Raw genomic sequence first — 27,163 nt, forward strand, 5'->3', positions numbered from 1 at the left:
GTTTAGCCTGCTTGGTGTGTTGATGTGCGTCGTCATGTTAAAATGGTGCTTTCAGTGATCCTTTCATCTCACTGTTGGAAAGACATGCAAAAGTGATGAATCATAACCTTAATGTAGAGTAAGTCAGAGGCCGCTCGGACAGAGTAGTCTGGCACGTAGATCTGAAGGAAGGCGTTGAGCTGGTTGTTGCTGCTGGCCAGAGTGGGAGTTAGGGCTTCCATGCGCTCGTTCCGGTTCACAGAGTCCGAGTGGTTCAGTCCAAAAGGTCGCGGAGGTGACTTATTCTCTGTGTAGCAAACATAATCTAAGGTCATCTACTGCTGCTGCTGTGGTGTAAACAAACTGAGATTGCGATCATCTGTCCTTCAGTTACTTTTGGTATAGGGACCACTAGGGGATGAAGGTATCCTTTCTCTTTTGTGCTAATAGCAATCTTGTGCACTGTAACTGTTTTACCTTTGAACTTAATTTGTTGAAGCTGCGACCATTTTTACGACACAGACTACACTTATTCTTGGTCTAGGCAAATTTTTCTTAAGAAATCTAGGAGTAGGACTAGCTTAATCTATACAAAATTAGATTAACTAGCACACAGTAATGAAGTCTAATATAAACATCTTTAACCACTGGTGGTTCTTATACATTCAGTTACCTAAAACGAATTTGATTAGAGTAATCCACATTGCTATATATATATATATATATATATATATATATATATATATATATATATATATATATATATATATATATATATATAAATAAATTTCAATTTCAGAAAAAACATGTTTTTAGGCAACTACTACTATACAGTGATTGCACAAAACAAGTCAAAGGAGTGAAAATTTGTAGAAAGATCTGCATGTGTGATAGAGTTTGAGTTTTTTAAAATTGGTTTGGTGCATTAGGTGCACAGAAAAAAATAATCATAATAATACAGGATGTCCCAAAAGTCTCCATACCTAGGGGAAATGAACACTTTTTAGCAAAATGTCTTCCAAAATTGTTCATACTTTATATTAGCTTTTTTTCAAATAGCCTTTTAGGAATTCAGTCAGAATATTCTTATGGATGGATAGAGAAGCTGTCACAAGGTTACACTGGACTTTAACAGGATACATGACACATCACACACGACTCTGTTGCCAAACTTATTAACAAATTCAAAAAGACTGGAAGTGTTGCGGATATCCATGAACATCCACTAACGAAGGCATATCCTACGTGATGCTGGCAAACATAGTCCCCTTTATATATGGAGACGTTTGGGACACACTGTATAAATATAACACTATAGTACAACATAATCTTTTCACAAATGTTATAAAAATCTAAGAAGTTTTTCTGAAAAATTTTGGGTTAAAGCTGTTTAGCAAGAAACTGCCGCTGACTGCAGTGACGAGCATGTGACAGATAAGAAAATATAGTGGGTGGAAAAAGCAGTAAACCAGAGTAAGTTGCGTTAAGCAATGTTATGACCAAACAAGCTTCCCATTTCTCCTGAACGAGGAAAAGAAACGGGAAGTATGGAAAAGAGTAGAAGGATGAGTGGTTTACCTGGAGATCCCGCAAGAGACTCTGCCCTGCTGACAACGAAGGTTCGAGACAAGGAGAGTGGAACTGGAGAATAGGAGGGAGAAATGAAGGAAGAACAGAGAACGGAAGTAAAAAGTCGGAGGAATAAACCAGTTACCAAGGAGTTTGCCAACAATCACACAGCACAGTTATTCAAGAAGAAGATTACTACAAGGATTACTGACCAAACAGGTGTAAAACACATTGGAGACAGTCATGCATATTCAAAAATGACAGCAGAAATGACAGATCCACATAGTTCAGCTGCCTAATAACTGTCCCAAGAATCAGTCGTGTTAGTTAAAAACCTGTGAGCTCAGGTGCAAATGAACTTGAGGTCATCAGACTCCACCACCACCAGCACTGAATCGTAGCTGCAGGAAAGTGTACCTAAAACTAGTCTCAAAATATGGTGTGAACACTGCTTCAGTTCAGGAGCAATGCTGGCATGTGTGTGTGGGTGTGTGTTTCTCCATTACACAGACCTGGTGATGACGTTAAGGCCATCAATCCATAGTAGGAAAAGGGCCCAGCTTTAAACTTCATTCCTTCCTTGCCAGCCTCAACCTCTACCTTCCCCTGAGGATAAACAGAAGGAGAAAATGAATTGAGGAAAATGAAAGAAAAGCTGGACTTTAAGTGATGAGTATGTGACATCTCAGAATTAAACCCAGCTTTTCTGGCCTCTACAAACAACTCACTTTTCAGATACACACTTCTTAAATCCTATTACAAGACTAGATCTGGTGCTCATTCACCTACACAGCTCCCAGTGTCATGCCATCAGTCTGGACAGTTTATGCAATGATATGGCTAAAATGAATGCATGTGTTACCAAATATGCATTCACCACATTCTACACTGAGAATGACATTAAGAAAGCACTTTAGACAACTAGACTGGGCACAAGCACAATATTCTGCCTCGATTTATCCACTGAGGTATGGAGATAGATAAGTATTCAGACCCTTTCAGTACTTTGAACAGCATCTAACCTTCTTGGGTAGGTTTCTATGAGCTTTTCACACCCAGGTTTGGGCAGTTTCTTCCATTGCTCCTGGCAAATCCTCACAAGCTCAATCAGATTGGGTGGGGAACATCTGTGCACTGCTATCTTAAGCTCTCTCCACAGATGAGCAATAGCTAGTTTTCATTTGTAGAACTTGAAGTTCAGCCAGAAGAGTCCAATTTTTGTCTTACCAAACCAGAGAATCTTTTACCTCACAGTCCTTTAAGCACAGCCATATGCCTTTAACTCGAGTGGTGTCCATCTAGCCACTTTACTATACAAGTCTAATTGATGGAGTATTTCTAAGATGGTTGCCCTTGCAACAGGCCCCCAAGTTTCTGCATAGGATCTCTGAAGCTCTGTTAGAGTGGCCATTGGGTTCTTGGTCACCTCCCTGACCGAGGACCTTCTAGCCCAGTTATTGATTTTGGCTGGATGACCAGCTCTAGAAAAAGTCCTGGTGGTCCTAATCTTCTTCAACTTCACAATAATGGAGCTCACTATGCTTCTGGGAACATTCAATGCTTTAAAAATGGCTTTATACCCTTGCCAAGATCTATGTTTCAACACAGTTTGCTTGCAGAGGTCTACAGAGAGTACCTTGGACTTCATAGTTTGGTTTTTGGTCTTATGTACACTGTGAACCGTGGGACATTATACACACGGGTGTGTGCCTTTCTAAATCATGTCCAGGTAATTGACTTTGCCAGAGGTGGACTCCAGTCAAGTTCTTGTGACATCTGAAAATAATCAAAGCAAACAGGATGTGCCAGAGCTCAATCTGGAGTGCCTTAGCCCAGGCTGTAATTACTTAGCTAAATTAGATATTCCAGTTTTTGATTTTTTTGTTTTGTTTTTGCCATTACACATTATTATGTGTCGTTTAGTGGCCAAAAAAGTCTATAACTGTAACATAATAAAATGTGGTTGATATATACTCACACAAACTGTTCACATGTTAATAAAATAACAAGCCATTAATATCATTACACAATGACACAGCATTTGATAGTATATTGAGAGCCATGCTTGAGATTTTCCTAATGTTCTACAGCACTAAGAAATAAGTTAATTAATGCATTTCATTTTTAATTTCTTAGAGTGAAATCAGTTACCAGGCAATCTGTAGCTTATTAAACTTGCCGTTTGAAGGATAAGGAAGGAAATGTTGTCTTGGTAGGAGAAAATCATATGATGCATCACCCAATGAAGCATCCAGATATCCAAAAATGACAAATTATTGGTAATTTGGTAATAACAAATTAGTAATCATTACAGTTCTATATTGTATTATGAGGATCAGAGGTTTAGAACTAACAAATTTGACTAAAGTCCCAAAAATCTGCGACCTCCTAGCCAATGAGAATCAGTGTTTTCATATAAATGATAATGAATCCCAAAGTTTTGTATTGTGTACAAAATTACTGAAACAGCGAGTGTTGCTGACCTGCAGGATGAGGATGAAGTAATCAACAGGCTTGTTTCTCTGAAAGAGATAGTGCTCTAACATTTTCTTGTTCTTGTCATCATACTTGAGCTCCTGGATCACGTTGGGATGCTTGAGCAAACGCAGAAGGATTTTCTCTGACATTTGAGCTGGACCAAATGGCTCTACTTCTAAACAAACACGAAAACGAAAACGGAAGAGGAAAGGTGAAGAATGTGGAGTAAGTCTGTAATTCCTTTCCTAATCAAGAATACAAACATTCACACTCCCTCAGACACACACACGCACACACACACACACACACACACACATGACATCAGTACCAGTTGCTAGGAAACGCAGGGTAGCCAGTAGAAGCTGTGGTGATATTTTGACCCCATGCTCGTTGTCTGTTGGCTTAAAAGCTGAGAAATCCTGCTTCCTCTCCCGATGAGTTATCTTCTTTTTTGTCTTGTTGTCAGCTTTTACAGCGAACAATAAATAAGGCTGTGAAATACTCTATATACATTCCTAATGTATGCTACACATAAGCAGATCTTTATCACTTGGTAAATCAAAGCTGTAAACACTTACTGTACAGATCGGTCTCATCTAGAATCTCAGACTTGATGATCTCCTCAATGACGTCCTCTAATGTAACAATACCCAAAACCTCATAAAAAGGATCTCCTTCTCCTTCATTGTTTACTCTCTGCACAATGGCCAGGTGGGATTTACCTGAAAAACCCAATACACACAAGTGTCAGATATATAAGGCATATAATGCATACATTTATGGCAAATAATTTGCTGTAACCCACTGACTAACATAACCTAATAACCATATCATTTCTCTTTTGTGGGACCGTGGTAAAAATGTTTATTCAAAGAATCCTCCATCCATGCTTGAGGAGAAAAGATGACAATGATAATATTGACTAAGAAATTGTTGAAACACTCAGGAATTCGGTCAAACATCAATTTGTTGCATTTCCTTAGCAAATCTCCTGTGGTTCCACATCTGTTTTCCCAGGCCCCCCTCAATAAGCTGTTTAAAAATTCCTGCCCAGCACTATCAACCAAAATGTTGAAAATTCTTTTCCTGTTTCTCAGCTAGTGAGCATTTAGAAGGAATTTTCCGGGGGCCTGAGCTAATATTAGACCTGCAATGAAGTTTCCACTCTGGTTGGGCAAATGCTCTCACCGGGGTGACAATGGAGGAAGTAGAGTGTCTACATGAAGCTTCTCTGAATGCCAAGACCAATTAAGGAAAACTCTGAGGCTTTGGCTTGTAAGACGTTTTAACATATGAGTTAATAGATATAAAAGCAGTAAACCAGTTAGGTTATTCTGAGAAGCTGCCAGAAATGGGGGATTTTTTTTCCGAAGACCACTGAGAAAGTATCAGGTTTAGCTTTGTTACAACTCCAATATGTGTGATAATAGTGAAGAGAAACACATTGACGACCACAGTAAATTAAACATTCTTCATAATGAAGACACACTGACACAGAGGCTTTTAGGGCAAGTCCATTTTAGGCTTACCATTAATACACGATTTTGTGATTTTACAGTGCTTGTGGCTTTATTATTGAGATCCGTATTGAGGAAATAAAAAAAATCATGTAATGAGACACACCAGTTTGTTGCCCTTCCTTGCTGGCTTAAATAATAATGATTATATATAACACGTTCTCTTATATTAAGAACAAGGACACTGACTTATCACCGACCATCAATATTAAAAAATACTTGTTCACTAAATGTTGGTCTTTCACATAGTTCTGACTGCAGAAATATTTACTGAAGTATGTCATTCTGGGAAAGAAATTGTGTGAAACTATTTCACATCACACTAAGGTTCTTAACACAGTGTGATGTGAATTCATGTCATACAGTTTCTTCCCAAAATGACTTCCACCAATGGAAGTCCAACAGATGATTTTAAACAGAGCCATCCTTTGTTTTATGACCCGGCCATGTAGACCACACACGCATACATTTTTTCACATTATTGGTGGAAAGAGATTTTCTTGGATTTTTCCATGATGAACGTTCCCTATAAATAGTCCATGAGACTCTGGATGGTGAGTCTGTGAAGAATATTCTGTAAAACCTCACTGTCTAAGGTATTAAGGCAATGAGGAAAAAAAAACAGATCCATAGGGGGAAAAAGATATATACAGTGGGGGAAATAAGTACTGAATGCGTCAACATTTTTTTCCTGTGTCATTCCACTTTATTACACATAACTTCATTTATGGACTTTAATGTTTAGATTTCTTTATATTGGCGGATTTCTTGAGTTAATATCAAAGTCTGGTGAAAATTTCATGTGAATAGCCTCATTGGAAATATATTTACTGAAAAAAATGTTGACGCGTTCAATACTTATTTCCCCCACTATGTGTGTGTGTGTATGTATATGTGTGTATATATAATATAATTCGTATATATAGTATCAGTCAGTTCTTCATCATGAAAATAAGAATTTCTTTGGAAACAAGAGGCCATTTCCAGACACTACCTTACATGCAAAATAATAATAGTTCCCACATTATGAATCGTAGAATGTCAAGTGAGCAATAAGACCATGTGAATGGAAATCAAGCGCTTTTATTTATTTCTCTCAACAGAAAGTGATGTTAGGTCTCACTGAATAAAAGTAAAGGTTCCCCTGCCATAATTATGACACCATAGTAAAGGATTGACAGAAACAAGAATGCAACATTTTTAAGCATACTATACCAAATACCCCCAATGTCAGTTAACAATAACAGACAGCATTTAATAAATAGCACGTCAGCTAACCTTAAAAAAAAATTCCAGTCCATTCGCCACACAAACCATATACCATTTAAAACCATATAATTTTACATGTATTACAATTACCAGAGTTGTGATAATGATTAGCAGACTCTACATTCTCCCAACCATTACATGGGTACTTACCAAATAAATAATTAACTTGAGGAAGAGTATTAATTTAAAATGATTAGCCGTTAATATTTATTACCTGCTACTGTTTTAAAAACAATCAGAACTATGTAGCAATGTAGAGAATTGTACATAACACTAGTAAAATAGCCTGTTTAGTTAGTGTTAATCATTTCCTTCAGAATGATATTAGATGTGAAACACTAGAAAGACCCAGTGGTTAATTACACAAAAACCAGTGGTCGGTCTAGACTAGGGGTGTGTAATGCAATGCCACTCTCTGTATCTGTTCAGGTCAGATTTAAACACAAAGTGGGCATGGCTTAAATAAGAAGGTGTTTTCTTTTTTTCTTTTTCTTTTTTTTTTTTTTTTTTAAATGAAATATGAACCCTACCACTATGCTCCTGGAAACATTGGAAAACTCCCAGAGAAAGAAATGTCAGAACTGTCAGCACGGTCAGCATGAGAGATCCTCAACCTCGTATCATTAGGGAGTTGCATGTGGGACTGTTTCTCATCCCACTCGTAGGGTTATTTTCGCTTGTACCTGCTGCTGATATTTTCAAAAGAATTCAAAAGAATTTCAAAAGAAGAGTTGATTCTATTTCCCCAAATATAAACAAACTCATTTAAACCACCGTGACTCTGAACAGGTAGTTACCAATTGACCATCACTCATTCATCGACCATGGTCTTTAGTTGAGCTTCATATCTAACAACTCACTCTTGCCCACATGAAAGTAAAAAAACCTCCTGCTCGTGAGACTTTCTTGTCTTTTGTTGTCTGTGGAATCCAAATCCGGTTGCATACTTTCACCAGATGCCCTGTGAACCTTTCCAAAATCATGTATTCAGATTCAGTTACAACTTTAATCGAAACTGACAAATGCAATAGAGCATCCCAAAGCCATCTGCTGTGAATGTGTTAAAAAAAAAAAAAAGGGCTGTCTAAAGACTATTAAGACTCTCATACACCAAGATGCCTGAGAGAAAATTAGCATATTGTGAACGCAAGTATCGTGGGATGTCAGGTAACGTGACATTTTCTTAAACTTTATTGTATTTATTTCTCAGAAGGCCAGGTCAACATAAGCTTTAATCAAGTCACCATGTAATCAATTCACCTGACATCATGGCTGTAGAACCACAACCAGAGGTAGATCTAGGTAAAAGAATTCAATAACCCGGTTGTATAAATATGTACAATATAATTGCGTACGTATTGTTGGATGAATCCTGTTACTAAAATATATCTCTGCTATGGTTGCATTTTTCTGTCTTCATCAGAAAGGCTGGTGAGGAAACAGCTGTTTTTAGCCGTTATAACATAATAATGCTAACAAGAATGAATTTGTTGTGCAAACATTCCACATCATTAAATGTAACTATAGATGGATTAAAAAGTATGATGTCATTGAATAAATAAAAATATACAGTGTGGTATAAGCGAGAATAAAACACTGGGGGTGCTGTTAGAGAAAACTAATAAACGTCAGAATTGTAAGGGCCCTCTGCTTTCCTGTTCTGTTTTATCCTTTGTCTATGTTGCAGTTCATTTAATCAGTTCTCAGTGTGTTCTTTTATCTGAATAAAGACTATATTTAAATTTGAGGAAGCAGGGGTGCTAGGCTCTGTGCAAGGGTCTCAGAGTCTGCTGAGACTAGTTTTGTTTTAAATTCCAGCCTGTAAGGAGTCGTCCTCCCCTCCCCCCTTCTGTACTTTCACTATTAAACGGAATTTAATTCAGCTTTTTAATGAATCATGCATCTTTTAATGATGTAATATTTTATTCACTTTTCTTTTATTAAATGTTTTTATTTCTTATTTTAACTGACATCTATGTTTAACTGTTATATAATTATCATTTCATAAAGTTAAAAAAGCTCTGCTTTATCTATGAAAGGTACTATAATAATAATAATAATAATAATAATAATAATAATAATAATAATAATAATAATAATAATAAAGTAGTACATTGTTAACTGCTTGTTTTAATTATTGCATCTATAAAAGCAAAGGTTAAACACCAAGAAAACTTAATTATAACCCTAAAGTACTGTAGGTACCATTAATAATTGCATGTAACATAAAAAGGATTTTTTAAAGACTAAAAGATGGCCTTGCATGTATCTTGTCCAGCATAAATTAGTCATGTGTAAGATTTCCTAATCATTACCTTGTTTTTGTTGCTTTCCCAGAATACTAGAGAAGGTGGTGAACAATATACGGTTGATCATGGATCCTGTGAGTATAATATCTACACTGACCCTTCTGATACAAATAGACATGTTAGGGTTTTCAAAAATGCCTCATGTGTAAAATAGTAGATTGATGACAAAAGCCACTGAAAAGGTCGAAATTATAAAGCCTGTCGTGGAGTACCTGTGTTCATCCTACTGGAAAAAATGCTTTATTAACCCAAATATTGAAATATGCCACTCATTCCTGACTGCAAACATGGCTGGGAATTGGTATGCTAAAGCTGGCAAATGTGTCTGGTGAATGAAGTTATTAACCCTGTGTATTCCTAACCCTACTTTATAGGATTACACATTCCAACACAGCAAGTATTTCTTCATTTCCATTTACAGCATTAAGCAGCTGCCCTGATCCAGAGGGACTTATAGGTGTTTTAATTCTTGGAAAGGATCTATATATTGAGCAGCTATATACACTCACCATCCACTTTAATAGGAACACTTGTACACACCTGCTCATTTATGCAGTTATCTAATCAGCCAATCGTGTGGCAGCAGCACAATGTATAAATTCATGCAGATACAGGCCAAGAGCTTCAGTTAATGTTCACATCAAACATCGGAATGGGGAAAACTTGTGATCTCTGTGACTTTAACCATGGCATGGTAGTTGGTGATAGATGGGCTGGTTTGAGTATTTCAGAAACTGCTGCTCTCCTGGGATTTTCCCACACAACAGTCTCTAGAGGTTACACAGAGTGGTGAAATTTAAAAAAAAAATCCTGTGTGGAAGGTCTGCAGGCTGAAACATCTTGTTGATGAGCAGTGGTAGTTCAGTGGTTTAGACATTGGATTACTGATGGTAAACTCAAATCCCAGCACTGCCAAGCTGCCACCGATGGGCCCTTGAGCGAGGCTCTTAATCCTCAACTGCTCTGATGTATAATTAAGATAAATGTAAGATGGTCTGGAAAGAGTGTCTGCCAAATACCATAAATGATGAGAGAGACCACAGGAGAATGACCAGACTGCTCTGAGCTGACAGGGAATCTACAGTAACTCAAATAAGCACTCTTTACAACCGTGGTAAACAGAAAAGAATGGAGAACTATGAGGTGGATGTGCTACAGCAGCAGAAGACCACATCGGGTTCCACTCCTGTCAGCCATCAAAGATCTGAGGCATAAATGAGCAGGTGTACATATGCTCATTTTAAAGTGGACAGTGAGTATAAGTACACTATTAGCGCTGAATAACTAAAACTGTAGAGTAAACAGTGCTATAGTACACAGTCTCTCTGTACTCTTGACCATGAGTAGTGCTGTTTTAGCCTATCAATCCTCTGCTAGCTTTTGTTTTCAGTAAACATCAGTTGACAAGTACGTCACAACAAACAGTAGAGAATCGCTTATGTGGCTGATGCTAAGTCCTTTACATAGGAAATGTGGGGCCTTTTAAGACAGGCTTTGTAGATGGACTGTAGAACATGCTCACATCAATTGTTACCAAAATCTGTTTAAGTCCATTTTCTGTTGAGCAACCATTTGTGGAATGCTGGACTGTTTTAAAAGCTTGCGTAGTTCACTGGACAAATATCTGTTTCAGTAGACTCAATGACTCATATCAGCCTCTATATTCATACTGTGTAAAACGTAAATCCTGAATTAAATCTTATCCTGACTTATCCTGATAACTTGCATTCATCCAGCTCTCTCCCACATAATGAGAAGCTAATAGCATTTCAGAAAACAAGAAACTCTAAGAAGTGTAACTAGGACTTATTGAGGCCCTGTGAAAATAACATACATTAAGGCTACAATTGTTAAAAATGAATACTGTAATGCTATGTAGGAGGCATGATGGCACAGCAGGTAGCACTGACACCTCACAGTTCCAGTGTCACCTGTTCAAACCTGACCTCAGGCTGTCTGGGTGGAGTTTTACATGATCTCCTTGTGTGTGGGGGGGTGTATACTACAAATAGTTCCTCATATATTCAACTGCAGTGGCATGTTTTTGGAGACTCCCAAAAACATGCCAATATATTGACTGGATACTCTAACGCAGCCCTAGGTGTGAGCGAGTGACGAATGTGTGTGCATGGTGCCCATCCAGGGTGTATGCCTGCCTCATGCCTAGTGTTCCTGGGTTAAGTTCTGAATCCACCACGATCCTGACCAAGATTAAGCGGATACAGATGAAGCATGAATGTAATGCAAATGACTAATTTACAGGTGTTCAATTATAGTTCCTAGCGAATACATGCAAAAACATCACTTTTTTTTAGTCACTCATTCATTTTAACCATTTTATGCACTTTATCCTGGTCAGAGTCATGGAGGATCTTGGAGCCCCGGAACACTAAGCACGATGTGGGTATACACCCTGGCTGGGATGCCAGTTCATCACAAGGCACCATGCACCCACAGACACATATATGCCTAGAAAACCTGCACAGACAGAAACTTGAAGTCAGGATCAAACTAGGGACCCAGGATCAGGGAGGTGGCAATGCTAGCTGCTGCACCACTGTGCCACTACATACATTTGGCTCAGTGGTTAAAAGGCTCTGCATTACTGATTAGAAGGTCAGGAGTTCAAGCCCCAGCACTGCTAAGCTACCACTGTTGGGCCCTTGGGCAAAGCCCTTAACACTCAATTGCTCAGTTGTATAAATGAGATAAATGTAAGTCGCTCTGGATAAGAGCATCTGCCAAATACCTAAATGTAATATAATGTACATCACATTTGTTATGCTGATATCTTACTTACATTTAGCTCCAACAAATCCTAACCAATTCACTTAACTCAGCATTCTTGTTTATACTAAATGCATATTCACTACAGAACATGTATGTCAGTACTGGACTGATCTGTAATCACCCAACAGTTATGCCAGTTAAAGCAAAGACTGTAAGATTTTAAACAACGTATTTTATATATTGACCTATATGCTTTGGCTATTTGGCTTCGCAGTCACTTCTTCATAGGAAGAGAAGTTCATTTTCACTCACAAGACATGCACAAGAAAGCCAGTCTCAACCAGAGGCTTTACTTCTGAGAGTCTGTAGAAGTGTCACAAGAAAGGGGCCGTTATGAATATAAGTCTTTAAAATGAGAAAGACGAAAGCAAGATGTGCTGAACCCAGTAACACTAAACAACACAATATATGAAAGATGACTACTGTTCAAGCTGACTGAAGAATCTTTTCAATTACAATGAAGAATGTGCTAAGAGAACAGGACATCAATAAAAATGTAGGTGGAGGCATGTCAAAGGCCAGCATGCACAGAGACATCAACAGTATACTAACAGATTCAAAACACTGTTCTTCATGCCTTAAAAGCAGAAGGACAGTTGCAATTGGCTGCAAAGTATCAAAGGAAGCCTGATTAGTTTGGGGAGAAAGTGGTCTAACTAAGTCTAACCCATCGCAGAGTGAAGGAAAGTGGTCAGAGGGGAGGGGGGAAAAACTGCCACTTCATCTGTGAAACATATATAGGCCAGGGGTATACAAGTAAAATTTATAAAGGTCCAGTTACACAAATTCCTCACCTATAAAGACCTGGAAACAAAACTACGTAGACCAACTGAATAGTGATAGCAGTTACCTTATAATGTTTAACTTTTTGTTTTGTTTTGTTTATGTCTACAAATAAAACATTTGAAAGTGATTGTTTCGTAGTGGCGCTTCACATTACATAAAAGCATGTGCTTGGAGAAACCACAACAGCAGACCTGCTACTAAAACCAAGCTGGTTCATGTTTAGAAAATTAGAGTCACTGAACTGAACCCTGAACCGTTTTTTTCTGCCCATATTTATCAGCTCTGCTGTAGTATTTTTGCCAAGAATGATACCTTTTGTGCATATTCTGCAACTAAAGCTCCCATAAACTATCTGAGAAGAAAGAACATATATACCGATTGCAAAAAATACTGTTGGCACCCTAAATAATGCTACTATTAAGCAACAGAACATGATACACTTGTCGTGTCTTGTAGGACATTAAGTTAAACCTAAATGAAAGTTGGTGTGCACATAAATGCCAGTGGAAGTCTTTCATGGTTTGAATGAGAATGCATTGTGCACATGATGCCAGTCACTACATAAAATCTAACTGTTATTTTGCAGTGCCAGTAAGTCAAATAATGCTGTAATAATATTCTTCTAATGTAGTTAATCGTTACCTCTCATTGATAGACATTGAGATCCTTTTGTAACTAAGGAGTGAAGCTGAAACTGACTCCTACCTTTCTTGAACTCTTCCAGCATTGTATCCAGCTTGGTGTCGTTGAAGACAAAGTGCAGGGGGTGGCTGTAGAACTTTGTGATAGTTTTCAGAGAAGTGCAGTCATCTGGGTCTACGAAGGCCAGGTCTTTGACAAAGAGGAGGTCCACAATGTTACACCTGTCCCCCTCAAACACAGGGATGCGCGTGTACCCACTCTCCATGATCTCGGACATGGTGTTAAAGTCAAGGACTGCGTCAGCTGCAATCATAAAGCAGTCACGCAGAGGTGTCATGACATCCTCCACGGTCTTAATCCTGAGCTCCAGAGCACCCTGGATGATGTTCAGCTCCTCTTTGACCAAATCATTGTAGGGGTCAGTAACCCTGAGCATCTCAAGGAGCTTCTCTCGATTGTACACCGTGCCAATCTCCTGTCCCAGCACATGGTCTAAAAGTTTACTGACAGGATATGATGCAGGAAAAGTAAGGATCATGAAGAACTTGGTTAAAATCAGGGTGTTTGCACCGACAGCAAGCCCGTGCCTTGAGCATATTGCCTGTGGCACAATTTCTCCAAATATTACAATACCAATGGTTGATACAACCACTGCAATCAGGCCAGAGCCTGCAATATCATCCAGCAAAATAGTCAAGGTGGTGTTCACGAGTACGTTGCCCAAAAGCAGTGAGCAGAGCAGATAATTTCCTTGACTCCTCACTGGTTCAATCTTGCTTGCATATTTTTTTTCCTTCTCCGTGCCACAGTTCTGCACTATCCTGAGCTCCATGGGGTCAAGTGCCATGAGACCTAAATTCAGTCCACTGAACATGCCGGACAAGCACAGAAGCATTGCAATAAATATTACCTGCAGCCAAAAAGGCATCAAGAACTTCTTCTCCTCCACAACGAGCATTTTGGTGTCATGCCCCTCGTGGTAGATCCAGGTGTTTTCAGACCACGCGTCGTTCACACCGTCGGCAGCAGGTGCTGGTGCGGCAATGCACATGTAGTACACTTTGCTCTTCTCTGTTTTCCGCAGGGGTTTTACTTCGATCTCGATGACGCCGGACGTCGATCGGCTCACATCCACGTTGGGAAGGATGATGATATCGGACGATCGGATGCCACAAGGCTGGAAGGCAGCAGCGTCCGCTTGGGTGTACCCGGTTGGACCGTCTGCGAGTCCGGACACGCTGCTGCGCGCCTGCTCCGTGAAAGCGATCTTGGACCACGTCTCGTTGTTAATGTTCTGCCCGTAGACCCTCAACTTCACGCGCGACCTCTCGCTAACGCGCAGGAAGCCTTTATCCATGAATGACACGTCGTCGGTGTCTTCGAGACGCAGGCCGATGATGACGGTCTTCTCCACCGCTTCTCTGCCGTCCGAGCGGCTTATCAGACCGCCGGTGACAAATAAAAAAATAGCAGTCAGCGATCTAACCGGGCTGAGCGCCGCCATATTAGAATTGGGCAAATGCAGTACACTGCTTTGCCCTTTTCACATGGGGCAAGGTTTTGCTGAATGAAAACTGGATGCAGCGATCAGAGAGAGTCCGTGTCCGCCTTCATCTTTGCTACGAGCTGTCCTGTGTGAGGCGAGAAGATTGACATTACACACCGCAGCACACAGCAGCCCGATGACAATCCAGCGCGCTCTTTGAGACTCGACTGTTATTTCACTCCAGCGCGCTGCTGACTGACGGGGACCTGGACCAATCAGAAGCACGCACACAAAAGAAGGCGGAAACAAACTGAACGTGCAGCAAATGACGTTATGCAGAAAGTTAAAGGGTTTGTATCGTTTTTAATGACTTGTTAATCCTGGCCAGGAAAAAAAATCAATGGGATTCCGTTAAAAACTGGCTGTGGCTTTCACCAGCAAATAGCATGATATTATTCTTACAGTAGTCATGAAACTACTGGGGGGGGGGGGGGGGGGCCTTTATAATTAAAATACTGCAGGTGTTTAGCCATTATAGTATATAGAAACCAGTGGAAATTTACACAGACATTAGGGAGAACATGCAGAAAGTCACCCAAGCTCAGGAGCAAACCAGGAGCTGTGAGGCAGCTTATATCTAATTCCCCTAATATCTCATTTCGGTCAACCGTGAAATTCTTGTTTGAAAACTTAAATACACCCACCGTCCACTTTAGTACATCCACTTTAATACACCACCTTAATACACCTTAAGGAACACCTGTACACACCTGCTCATTTATGCAGTTATCTAATCAACCAATCGTGTGGCAGCAACACAATGTATAAAAACATGCAGATACAGGCCAAGAGCTTCAGTTAATGTTCATATCAAACATCAGAATGGGGAAAAAGTGTGAGCTCTGTGAATTTAACCGTGGCATGGATGTTGGTGATAGATGGGTTGGTTTGAGTATTTCGGAAACTGCTGCTCTCCTGGGATTTTCACACACACCCATCTCTAGAGGTTACACAGAATGGTGTGAAAAAAACACTTAAATCTCTGAACTTGAATGTTATTTTGCTTCTGGCCTTTATAAATGTATGAACAGTAAGAAAGACCTTTAGGTGGCTCCACTAAATCCCAGTTTTGGATTAGAAATGACAGAAATGACTATAACTAGACCTGTCAGGTTGGAACTGTTTCCTATCCATATCGTAATAGTAACAGCACAAATGGCTATAAACAAATTATAACACATTTGTAATAAGTGAGTGTATCAGGAATAAGCTTTCATTTCCTGATATTTACATCCAGATGTGTTACACTTAGAACATAGGACCTCTAGTTTGAACCCACCCTTTTCTCAAGTGATCAAAAAATTCTGGAACATGTAAATGACAGGAGTTTCTTGTGACCCAGGTGTTCCCTGTTAGATCGTCTAGCCCAGCTGAACCCCATTATGAATGCAGTTTCATAGATTATGTATGTATGTATGTATGTATGTATGTATGAATGAATGAATGAATGAATGAATGATACTGCAAGTATTTAGCCATCATAGTATATAGAAACCAGAGGAAATCTACACAGACATTAGGGAGAACATGCAGAAAGTCACCCAAGCTCAGGATCGAACCTGGGACCCAGGTGCTGAGGCAGCATCACACACAACAGTGCCAAGAGTTTATACCAAATGGTACAAGCAAAAAAACAAAACAACAACAACAAAAAATTGAGTGAGCAACAGTTCTGTTGGTGGAAACACCTTGTTGATAGGAGAGATTGGTTTGAGCTGCCAGGAAGGATAAAGTAACTCAAATAATCACTCTTTACAACTGGGGTAAGCAGAAAGATAAGATAAGATGTACCTTTATTGATCCCCATAGGGGAAATTCAAGCTGACACAGCAGCACAAGTATGAGGAGTAATATAAAATAAACAAACAAGAAAATTCTAAAGAATTTCCATGAATACCTATACATCAGAAGTAGTATAAACTAAAAATAATATAAAATACACAGAAATAATAACATAACAAAACATAATAATAATAGAATAAATCAGTGTGTATGTGCATATGCAGTGGAATGACAATTAACTGTTGAGTGTGTGTGTTTGTGTGTATGTGAGACTCAGTCAGTGGAGTAAGAGGCACCGGGTACTCTTTCATTGTTGAGGCTGATGACTGATGGCACATAAGAGCCCCTCATCTTGAAGCAGGTGGCTGGATGAATCTGTGGCTGAATTTGCTCCTAAGCCGCCTAAGCTCAGCAAAGAGAGGATGAGAAGGATTGTCTATGATAGCTTTCAGCTCCCCTCTCATACTGTACACTTTGATCACACTGTCAAGTTCCATCCCCACCACAGAACAGGCCTTCCTCACCAGCTTGCCCAGTTTGTTGGCACCAAATGTCCCAATGCTACCTTCCTAGCACACCATAGCAAATAAGATATCATTGGCCACTACAGAGTAGTAAAACATCCATAGCAACCTAGTGCACACATTAAAGTACCAGAGCCTCCTCAAAAAAGAACATCCTACTGTCCTTTCCTCAGTGTTGTCTGATCAGTGCAGTTTGTTGTTGAGTTGCACCCCTAGGACCTTGTAGGTGTCCACTATCTCCACCAGCTCCTTCAGCTCCCAATCTTGAGCTGAATGTGCATCCTCCTCCTAATCATCTGTGATACAGCTGACAATGGAGGAGTCATCTGAGAACTTCTGTAGGTGGCTCGTTCCTGAACCAAAGCAGAAGTCAGAGGTGTAGAGGGTGAACAAGAACGGTGACAGTACATTTCCCTGGGGTGTACCAGTGTTGCTCGTCACCACGTCTGACAAGCAGCCTTGTAGCCTGACATACTGCAGCTTGTTTATTAGGCAGTCTGTAATCCAGGCCACAAGGTCCTGGTCCACCTGCATCAGAGCAGAGAGCTTCTCAGCCAGCTGGAGTGGCTGGACCATGTTTAAAGCACTTCAAAGAACATGATCCTCACAATGCTTTCTGGCCTCTCCAGGTGTGTGTAAGCTCTATGAAGCAAGTAGATTATGACAACCTCCACACCGATGTCACCCTGATACGCAAACTGCAGCGGATCCAGGCAATTGCATACCAGGGGCCTGAGGTGCTGCAGAACCAGACTCTCGAAGTCATTGAGAGCGCTGGGACACCCTTCTTGGGCACGGGGTCTAAGCAGGATGACATCCAGATCTTAGCCTCCTTCTGGCCTTGTTAATCTGATAATCTCAGCATGTACAAAACATCGAACCTTAAGGTAAATGGGCTATAACATCAGAAGACCACATTGGGTTCCACTCCTGTCAGCCAAGAATAGGAATCTGAGGCTATCATGGACACAGATGCACCCAAACTGGACATTGAGGAAACCTTTTTAGGGAAAAAGTTATAAAAAAAATAAAATAAAATAAAATAAAAACCTTTCAATAACCTAGTTGCATAAGTGTGCATGCCCCTAAACTAATACTTTTTGGAAGCACCTTTTGATTATATTAGACCATTCAGTCTTTTTGGGTAAGAATCTATCAGCATGGCACATCGTGACTATATTTTCCAACTCTTTCTTGCAAAACATTCTAGATCCATCAAATTTTAAGGGCATCTCCTGTGCACAGCCCGCTTCAGGTCACCCTACAGACTTTTAATTGGATTCAGGTCTGGGATCTGGCCAGGTCATTCAAAAACATGTATCTTCTTTTGGTTAAGCCATTCCTTTGTTGATTTTGATGTATGCTTTGGGTAATTGTCATGCTGAAACATGAAATTCCACTTGAAGGTTTTGCACTAAAATCAACTGATATTTGTAGCTGTTCATGATTCCCTCCACCTTGATAAAAGCCCCAGCCCTAAAGCATGAGGCTGCCACCACCATGCTGCATCATGGGTATTCTTTTGTGATGTGCTTTTTTTGTGCCAAACATAACTTTTGGTATCACGGAATTATTCTACCTTTTAGAATCAGACCCTAACACATTTTGCCACATGGTTTGGAGTGATTTATTTGAGCTTGGATGTTTTTTGTGAGAAAGGGCTTCTATCTAGCCCAGACATGTAAAGAATACGAGATTGTTGTCCCATGCAGAGAGTAATTGGTACTTGTCAGATATTCCTGCAGCTCCTTTAATGTTGCCAATAGGTCAATTGGTATATTGGCAACCACCCTGGTAAGGTTCTGTCTTGTCCTTTTGCAAATGTTGGCGGGATGTCCAAGTTTTCATAATGTCACTGTGGTGCTCCATTTTCCCTATTTGTTGATGTTGGCCTTTATAGTGTTCCACAGTACATCTAATGTTTTGAAAATTATTTTATACACCTCACCTGATTAATACCTTTAAACAAGTAAGATACCATGCATGAGCTAGTTTGTGCAAGCTCTTTGTGGACCATGGCTTCAGTACTCAGATGAAACCAATAAGACGTGAAGAAAATCCTACATGAACAGCTGGATTTATTTGGAGTTAATCAGAATAAATTTCATTGATGACAGCTGTATGATAATTACTTTTGAACTTGAGATTGAATGTTATGAAAGGGTGTGCACACTTAGGCAATCAGGTTATGGTAACTTTATTTTTCCCTAAAATGTGTGTTTTTCACTTAATTATATACATTGTAATTTCACACACACCACAAAAACCTAATAACAGGGTGTGTAGACATATATATATATATATACACACACAAAATATATATATATATATATATATATATATATATATATATATATATATATATATACATACATACACACACACACACACACACACACACACACGCACACATACATATACACACCCGTCATTTCTGTAGTTTCTAATTAACGCCTTACTATTCATATACAGTATTTATAAACGCCTGAGGCAGTAAATTATAAAAGTAATAATAACTCTTCATTTTCATGGTTGAAGGAAATTAGATTTAACGACAGATTTAAGGATGGTGGTGCTGCCTCACAGCTCCTGGGTCCAAGGTTTGGTCCTGAGCTTGGGTGACTCTCTGTATGTTCTCCCCATGTCCTTGATAGTTTCCTCTGGGTTCTCCAGTTTCCTTCCACCTTGCAAAAACATGCCAGTAGATTAACTTGTTAAGATAATTTGCCCCCATGTGTAAAAGAGTGTATGAATGTGTGCATTCATCCAGTGTGTATTCCCAGGACAGGCTCCGGATTTACTGACCCTGACAATGATAAAGCAGATATTGAAAGTGACCACTACCAGATGTGGCATCAAGTATTACTCAGTGCAGTATATCTCATTAAATATCTGTATTTGTAAAGTATATGATGCTATTTAAATGAAGAGCCCCAGGATCAAACAAGTTAGTTTTGAGATGGCTGTGTTTTCAGTTTTATTTCATGAAGAAATTTATAAGTTGAGCCAGATGTGTGACAGAGCAGGAAAAACTAAGCATATAGTTTAGACATACACTGATCAGCCATAACATTAAAACCACTGACAAGTGGAGTGAATAACATTGATTATCTTGTTACAACGGCACCTGTCAAAGAGTGGGATATATAAGGCAACAAGTAAATAATGACTCATACTGACTTTGAAAAAGGCCAAATTGTGATGGCTAGACACTGCGTCAGAGCATCTCCAAAACGGCAGGTCTTGTAAGCTGTTCCTGGTATGCAGAGGTTAGTATGTACCGACCAAAAGTGGTCCAAAGAAGTGGACGACCTGGTGCGTGTGCGTCACTTAAATCATTTGGGAATAGTTTAAGGAAGATGACAAGGCGTTCAAGGTGTTGACAAACAAGTCCGATCCATGTAAGCCCCACCTCGCAACTTTAAATGTTCTGCTGCTAACGTCTTGGTGCCAGATACCACAGCACACGTTGCACGAGGTCTCGTGGAGTCCATGCCTCGACAGATCAGAGCTACTTTGGTGGCACAAGGGGGACCTACACAATATTAAGCAGGTTTTAATGTTATGGCTGATCGGTGTACAGTATAGAGAACACCTAATCCTGAGGAATGTTTAAAAATCACTCCTGCGAATTTGCTTTACTTTATTTACAAAAGGACTTTGCTTACATTGTGCAATCTTTGTCTGTAGATGGAGCCAAATCCATTAAACATAACAAAATATTCGGATGTGCCTTATTAGGAGTAAAGCAGAAGCAGAAGCAGGTTTACCTCAATGGAGCAACTCAATTTATCCATTTAGCACATTTGCCAGGCTCCAGACATGTATTCCAAAGACAAATCAAGCTATGTAAAATGTTTTTACACAATAATAATCCATGAATTTTATTTATTTAAAAACAGAAACACATTTCCAGAATAAACAAATGTTACCAACTTAAGTTTAAGGCAGGCCTATGTGAATCTCTGTGCAAACAGACAGGACCAACTTTTCTTTATCTCTCCACTGCATTACCTGGCATAAAGCCCCCCCTCTCTCTGTTGGACCTTGAGGACTGATAAAGATGGATTCTCAGAATTCTCAGTTTCTCAGGGGCACCAACAGGTTTTAACTAAGGCAGTGTTAACTGTTAAACAGGTCATAAGTTACATCAAATTATCAAGTGGCATTCACATGCACTAAACCAACGAAAGTTATCCCTATGTATATGCTTATGCTACACTATTCGGCCTACGGTGTAAACCGTAGCTGACATACCAAATCATGGTATCAGAATGGAAGCAAGAGACAGCGAAAGTCTGTACACTCCCTCTGACTGCTGACTCTCACTCACACTATCACTAATAAAACACAGGCAGAGCTAGTCAAACTGGTAGACCCGTCTACAAGGTGACATTGGTAATAGTAATTCAGAAACTATTTCCCTTCTATCAGCACTTCCCAGCAGGTGTTAAGGTCTAGCAGTTTAACCAGCTCAGTCTGTGTTTTGGGAGCTGGTCAGACCAAGCTGATTTTTTTTTTTTTAACCAGGTCACCAAGGAAGAAAGTATGTTTAAAAAAAGCATCCAAACATCTCAACTAAATTATATATTGACAGTAATATAATCTTGAAGCCTTTGGAGAAGAAAACTAATAACTTCACTCTGTATGCGACACAGCAATGTACTTGCTAAAAAGTGTAAATCGGTTAAAACAGAAACAGTCTTAAATAGTCTTTAAATGTATGCCCAGAAAGTTACAACCATTTAGAAACAGACATAAAGCATGTTGGTGCAAATCAACTTCAGCGATCGAGATCTTCAATCCAAAAATTATCTACATGAACTACACAGTTTTACAAGCTCAGATGACATTCTTTTCATACTCTTCGTTTGAGGCCTTTAACAAGCATTGACAGACCAAAACAGGTTGGAATGGCAATTAGCATATTTTGTATCAAATTTGTAAAAGTACTACAACCCCAATTCCAAAAAAGGTGGGATGCTGGTGTAAAATGTAAATAAAAACAGAATGCAATGATTTGCAAATCTCATAAACCCATATGTTATTGACAATAGAACAGAAAACATCAAATGTTTAAACTGAGGAAATGTACCACTTTTAGAAGAAAAAAAAAAAGAAAAGGTAATTTCGAATTTCATGGCCGCAACACATTTCAAAAAAGTTGGGACGGGGCAACAAAAGGCTGGCAAAGTAAGTGTTACTAAAAAGAAACAGCTGGAGGTTAATTGGCAGCAGGTCATTAACATGATTGGGTATAAAAAGAGTATCTTAAGAGTATCTTAGTTGCAAAATGTTCCTCCAGCTGTTTCTTTTTAGTAACACTTACTTTTCCAGCCTTTTATTGCCCCGTCCCAACTTTTTATTGAGACGGTCATGAAATTCAAAATAACCTTATTTCCTCAGTTTACACAGTTGATATGTTTTCTATGTTCTACTGTAAATGATATATGGGCTTATGAGATTTGCAAATCGTTGCATCGTTTTGATTTACATTTTACCCAGCTTCCCAACTTTTTTGGAATTAGGGTTGTACAAAAACCTAGTCTACATTTGGGACCACAGTACTCTGAACAGCATTAGAACCTTTCTAATATATAGAGAAACATGTGATAAATGTGAAGATAATGCATTTCCATTTATGTAATTTATAAACTAAAGAATTTTTAAGAGTTGATCCTGTGTTATTTCTTTCTTTTTTTTTTGCACACTAAAGGTGGTTGTGTCTAAATGCTTGTGCGCACAGCTTGCAGAGAGATAAGTGAAAACCCTGAAGTGTAACCCAAAGCTTTCTGGGAGTAATGATCAAGGATATGCTCTAGGACAGACATCTGTTTGACCTTGCTGAAGTGCTAGTGCTATTACATGTGCATGAGGCTTTATTACACATTCTACTGGCATACTCCTGTAGAGAACGTGATCTCACTCAAATATATAACAATGTTTATACAAGACAAATGTATTCATTAAAATAAAAAAGTCAATATATTAACAAATAAGTAGATCTGGGTTAACTGTTGTTTATGCTTGCCACCACGCCCCAAAAAAAAAAGCATGCTCATTTAACACTCAGTAAGTTTACATGGACAACAATAATATGATATTAACCCGATTAAGACAATACTCTGATTAAGAAACTACCATGTAAACAGCAATTTTTAATTACCTTAACCCGACTAAAGTCATACTTGATGTAAACACAATGGAATTAAGACATGTGGAGTATTCCTGTTTTAGTCACATTATCGAAGTGCATTACAGACATGTACACACCTTAATCACACTATTAACGTCGTGTGGGAGTTTTCACCGCATTTTGCGACAGGACATGATCGATCACACACGACACACACACAGCAGTGCTCAACCATTTGACGGCAAACAAGAGAGCACGGCTGCGTCCGAAACCGCGTACTTACCTACTATATAGTAGATGAAATACATATATCTGAGCTACTATATAGTAGGTAAGTACGCGGTTTGGGACGCAGCCCACGGCTTCAAGCAGTTGTCTATTTGCACGTACAGCATGACTAATAATCAACAGTTGGAGTTGCAGTTGAAGCTTTGTGAAATTAAAAATGAAACACCCAAAACTGTATACGGTACAATAACGAAGACCAACTGTATGTTGATACGTGAAATTCTGGAGGAATGTCGGATGGCGTAGCGCGGTGACATAATGACGTGTGCTGTTAATCCATCTATGTTCTATAACATGTAAAGCGGGAACATGAACGGAATATTCTAAAAGCGACTCATGTAAACACCTTAATCAGAATATCGTCTTATTCAGAATAAGGTCAGTAATTAGATTACTGCTGTCCATGTCCATAACTACTGACACTACCCATTTTTTCATTAAAAATCAATATGATCTAATTTAACTGAATGTTAGTTAGGAAATTAAACAAAAAACAGAAATCAATCCTATACACAAGATGTTACCTCAAGGTCATGAGGGTTATTGAGAGGCAATTGCGTGTCTTTGGAGTGCAAAACCCTGCACAAGGTGCGAGGAACAAACCAAAGTCCAAGTTGAACATGTCAACAACGTAGCTTGCCCATGCCTTATTTTAGCAAGTGTCTAAGCTGGTCCTGAAGGTTTCTGGAGTGCTCAACACTGTGAAGACGATTAAGGACAGACAGATATCATCATGGCTTGTTTTGACAAGAAATGACAGATGAAGCCACCATAACAACTATCAACAGTATTTCTGTTTTGACTTACTTCTTTTGGATGGCTTCTTGCCTAAAGGAAAGAAGACAAGATAGGCAAGATTGTTGAGACTTGAGCTGTATTTTAAACGTAGTGTCTGCAATCAGGTTGTCTACTAATTAAATCTAGATGAGTAGCAGTAGTGTTATACTCACTGGTATTGCAAATGAGTAGTTATTATGGACATTTTCCTTAGACTCTGTAACACAAAAACATTTCTTTAAACGTGTTCACCTCAATCTGACATAAACGTGAATTTAATGAAGCACTTTTATATATGCGTGCAGATTTGCAGAGATATATATATATATAGAGAGAGAGAGAGAGAGAGAGAGCTTACATCCTCAGAGTGGAGAATGGCATCTTCTTGAATAACCATATTTCTTGCTGCCTGACCGAGCAGCTGTAACATCACAGATGTGAGACAACAGTTTAAACGCTGTAAATAAGCTAAATGCTTCATTTACATTTCTTATATATATATATATATATATATATATATATATATATATATATATATTTATATTTATATTTATATATATATGTATGTATGTATGTATGTGTGTGTGTGTGTGTGTGTGTGTGTGTGTGTGTGTGTGTGTGTGTGTATGCTTATTAGAATGACCTTTTAATGCAAATCATATAGACAAATATGAAAAATACAGCTGCTGTTTTAGGCTCTAATCTCAAAAGCTACCTCATGCTAATCTAATGCTAACAGAGTTAAGCTAAGCTAGTTGGCAAGCTCGCTAAGAAGCAGACATGACATGGCATTTTTATTTCAGTTTTAAGAGTTACCTCTTGGCTACGAGATCCCTTTAATACCTGGCGTGTAAGAGCAATCACATCTCCACTGCAAGAACCGACTTTATCTGACAACAAACTTTTAACAGACTGACCGAACCGAGGTTGCGGCTCTGAGGAAGCCATGGCTGAAAACTACGGAACAACTCGAGGGACAAAACGGACAAATCTGCTATTCTAGCCATAAGAGCTATAATGAAATAACCAGACATACATTAATAGGTCATCTATAAGTCAAAAAAATAGAAAACACAAATTTTCATTATAGAATGAGTTACAAAATAAAACCTACGTTAATTGTTTAATTGTTAAATATAACTACATTATTCTTCCTTTTTTCGTTTAATACAGAAAAAAAAAATCAACTTTCCACTTTTTTTCCAACTATTTTATCGATTCCAGCCGAGTCATTTTTCCTCATTTTCTCACCGCTTATATGATAATGAAGGGGCGTGACTTATTTACCCTGGTGTCACTTGCTGATCATTGTAAACAAGAAGCGCTGACTATTATAGTCTAGGAATAGTACACCCATAATAAAGACAACAGATGTCAGTGAGACTATAGGTCAATTTTTAGATAGTCGGTTTACTAGTTTTGGTTGATCCAAAGCCTATCCAGGTAACATTGGGAGCAAGGCAAGCAAATTTATCCTGGATGGGAAGCCAGTCCATGGCAGGGCACCATGTATACACACATTCACAGCTAGCATAGCCAGTCTGCCTACCTGCATGTTTTTGGACAGTGGGAGGAAACTGGAGAAACCCGAGGAAACCCACATGAACACGGGAGAATATGTGAAACTTTACACAGGATCAAACTGCGGACCGATCAAACTGAGGCGGCAACATTACACACTGTGCCACCATCCTGCCTACTCACAGATATAGAAGAATAAAACTGAAATCTATATATATAAAAAATATATAGTGCTTTATTAATGTTGGGGGATTACTAGAAACAAGCTCAAGTTTAGTAGATCCTTATTATTTAAGTGCAAAAACAGGCTCAGTGCAATAGGTACAGAACCATTATAAAGCATGCTCATATATCAAGTATTAATGTGCATTATTAATAGCTTCCTAATTTTTCCACATCATTAATAAAGCATTTGCCCCAATTTGCACCAACATGCTAAATGGTCTTATCATGAGCAAAATCATCTGAACCAGAACAGCCTTTCCGCGGATGAAACACACTGTTCAGTCTAGTGCTGTGTTTTAATGCTGTAGGATTTATCTGGGTTGAAGTCAATTTAAGGCATGGTTATATTATGTTAACATTGATGAAAGCATGGTGTGATCATGATGCTGGCAAATTCCATTCTTAATCAGCAGCAGCTCCTTTCCCAAAGTCAATGTCAAAGTCAATTGCGCTTATCTGTATAAATCAAGGAAGTGAGAACAAAACACCAATTACCACAGTGTAAATTGTATTATTCCAACACACTGTAAATGTGTTTATTATAAGGATGGTCAACAATCCCTGAAATGTTTGGGACCCCTGCTGGATAATCCAGCTCGGTTTGACAAGCTATAAAAACACAAGCCGAGCTAGATAAATTGGTCATCTTTGCTAGATGTTATTTTCAAGCTTCCTAATCGCTTGACTAATTTGATGAGTAAATGTTTGAGATTTCCTTTAAAAAAAAGAATAAATTGCTTATAATGTAGCATTAGTATCGGTAAACCAGAAAGTTTTATTTCTATAAGCACTTAGCAGCAGACAAAGATGGTCCACCAGCTTTGCGAGCTCGGCCTGTGATACTTCCTGTGTTCTTTGGATGGTTAACTTTCTAAAGGTTCTATGCTTTGTTTTATTCTCTTTACAACAGAGAATACATAGAAGGTACATAGAACCTTTAAAAACATGTTCATTCAAGAAGGCAAACCATAGAACACTTTAGTGTGCTAGATGTAGTGCAGTGGAAGAGTGAATGTCGCCTTTAT

General features: G+C 38.8%; 2 protein-coding genes across 4 annotated transcripts in view; both read right to left on the bottom strand.

Moving 5' to 3' along the window:
- cnnm2a (cyclin and CBS domain divalent metal cation transport mediator 2a) overlaps positions 1 to 15,034 on the bottom strand; it is a 19,663-nt gene extending 4,629 nt beyond the window's left edge. For 2 of the 3 annotated variants that reach the window (XM_017463772.3, XM_017463771.3), the window contains exons 1-7: positions 13,403 to 15,034; positions 4,605 to 4,748; positions 4,355 to 4,492; positions 4,032 to 4,201; positions 2,061 to 2,154; positions 1,558 to 1,620; positions 108 to 286 (exon numbers count right to left, since the gene is read on the bottom strand). In XM_017463772.3, coding sequence (XP_017319261.1) covers positions 108 to 286; positions 1,558 to 1,620; positions 2,061 to 2,154; positions 4,032 to 4,201; positions 4,355 to 4,492; positions 4,605 to 4,748; positions 13,403 to 14,843 — 2,229 coding nt within the window. In that variant the 5' untranslated portion in view covers positions 14,844 to 15,034. The remainder of the gene's footprint in view (positions 1 to 107; positions 287 to 1,557; positions 1,621 to 2,060; positions 2,155 to 4,031; positions 4,202 to 4,354; positions 4,493 to 4,604; positions 4,749 to 13,402) is intronic. The other variant, XM_017463773.3, reaches the window with a different exon arrangement.
- Positions 15,035 to 21,048: 6,014 nt separating this feature from the next.
- On the bottom strand, positions 21,049 to 25,370 carry borcs7 (BLOC-1 related complex subunit 7). The gene is made up of 5 exons (XM_017463781.3): positions 25,209 to 25,370; positions 24,751 to 24,813; positions 24,566 to 24,609; positions 24,423 to 24,443; positions 21,049 to 24,314 (listed from the first exon to the last, which is right to left on the bottom strand). Exons 1-5 carry the CDS (start codon positions 25,338 to 25,340, stop codon positions 24,263 to 24,265), a joined length of 312 nt encoding a protein of 103 aa, XP_017319270.1. The 5' UTR covers positions 25,341 to 25,370; the 3' UTR covers positions 21,049 to 24,262.
- Positions 25,371 to 27,163: the final 1,793 nt, after the last annotated feature.

The sequence above is a fragment of the Ictalurus punctatus genome, chromosome 3 (assembly GCF_001660625.3).
Source record: "Ictalurus punctatus breed USDA103 chromosome 3, Coco_2.0, whole genome shotgun sequence".
Classification (NCBI taxonomy): Eukaryota; Metazoa; Chordata; class Actinopteri; order Siluriformes; family Ictaluridae; genus Ictalurus; species Ictalurus punctatus.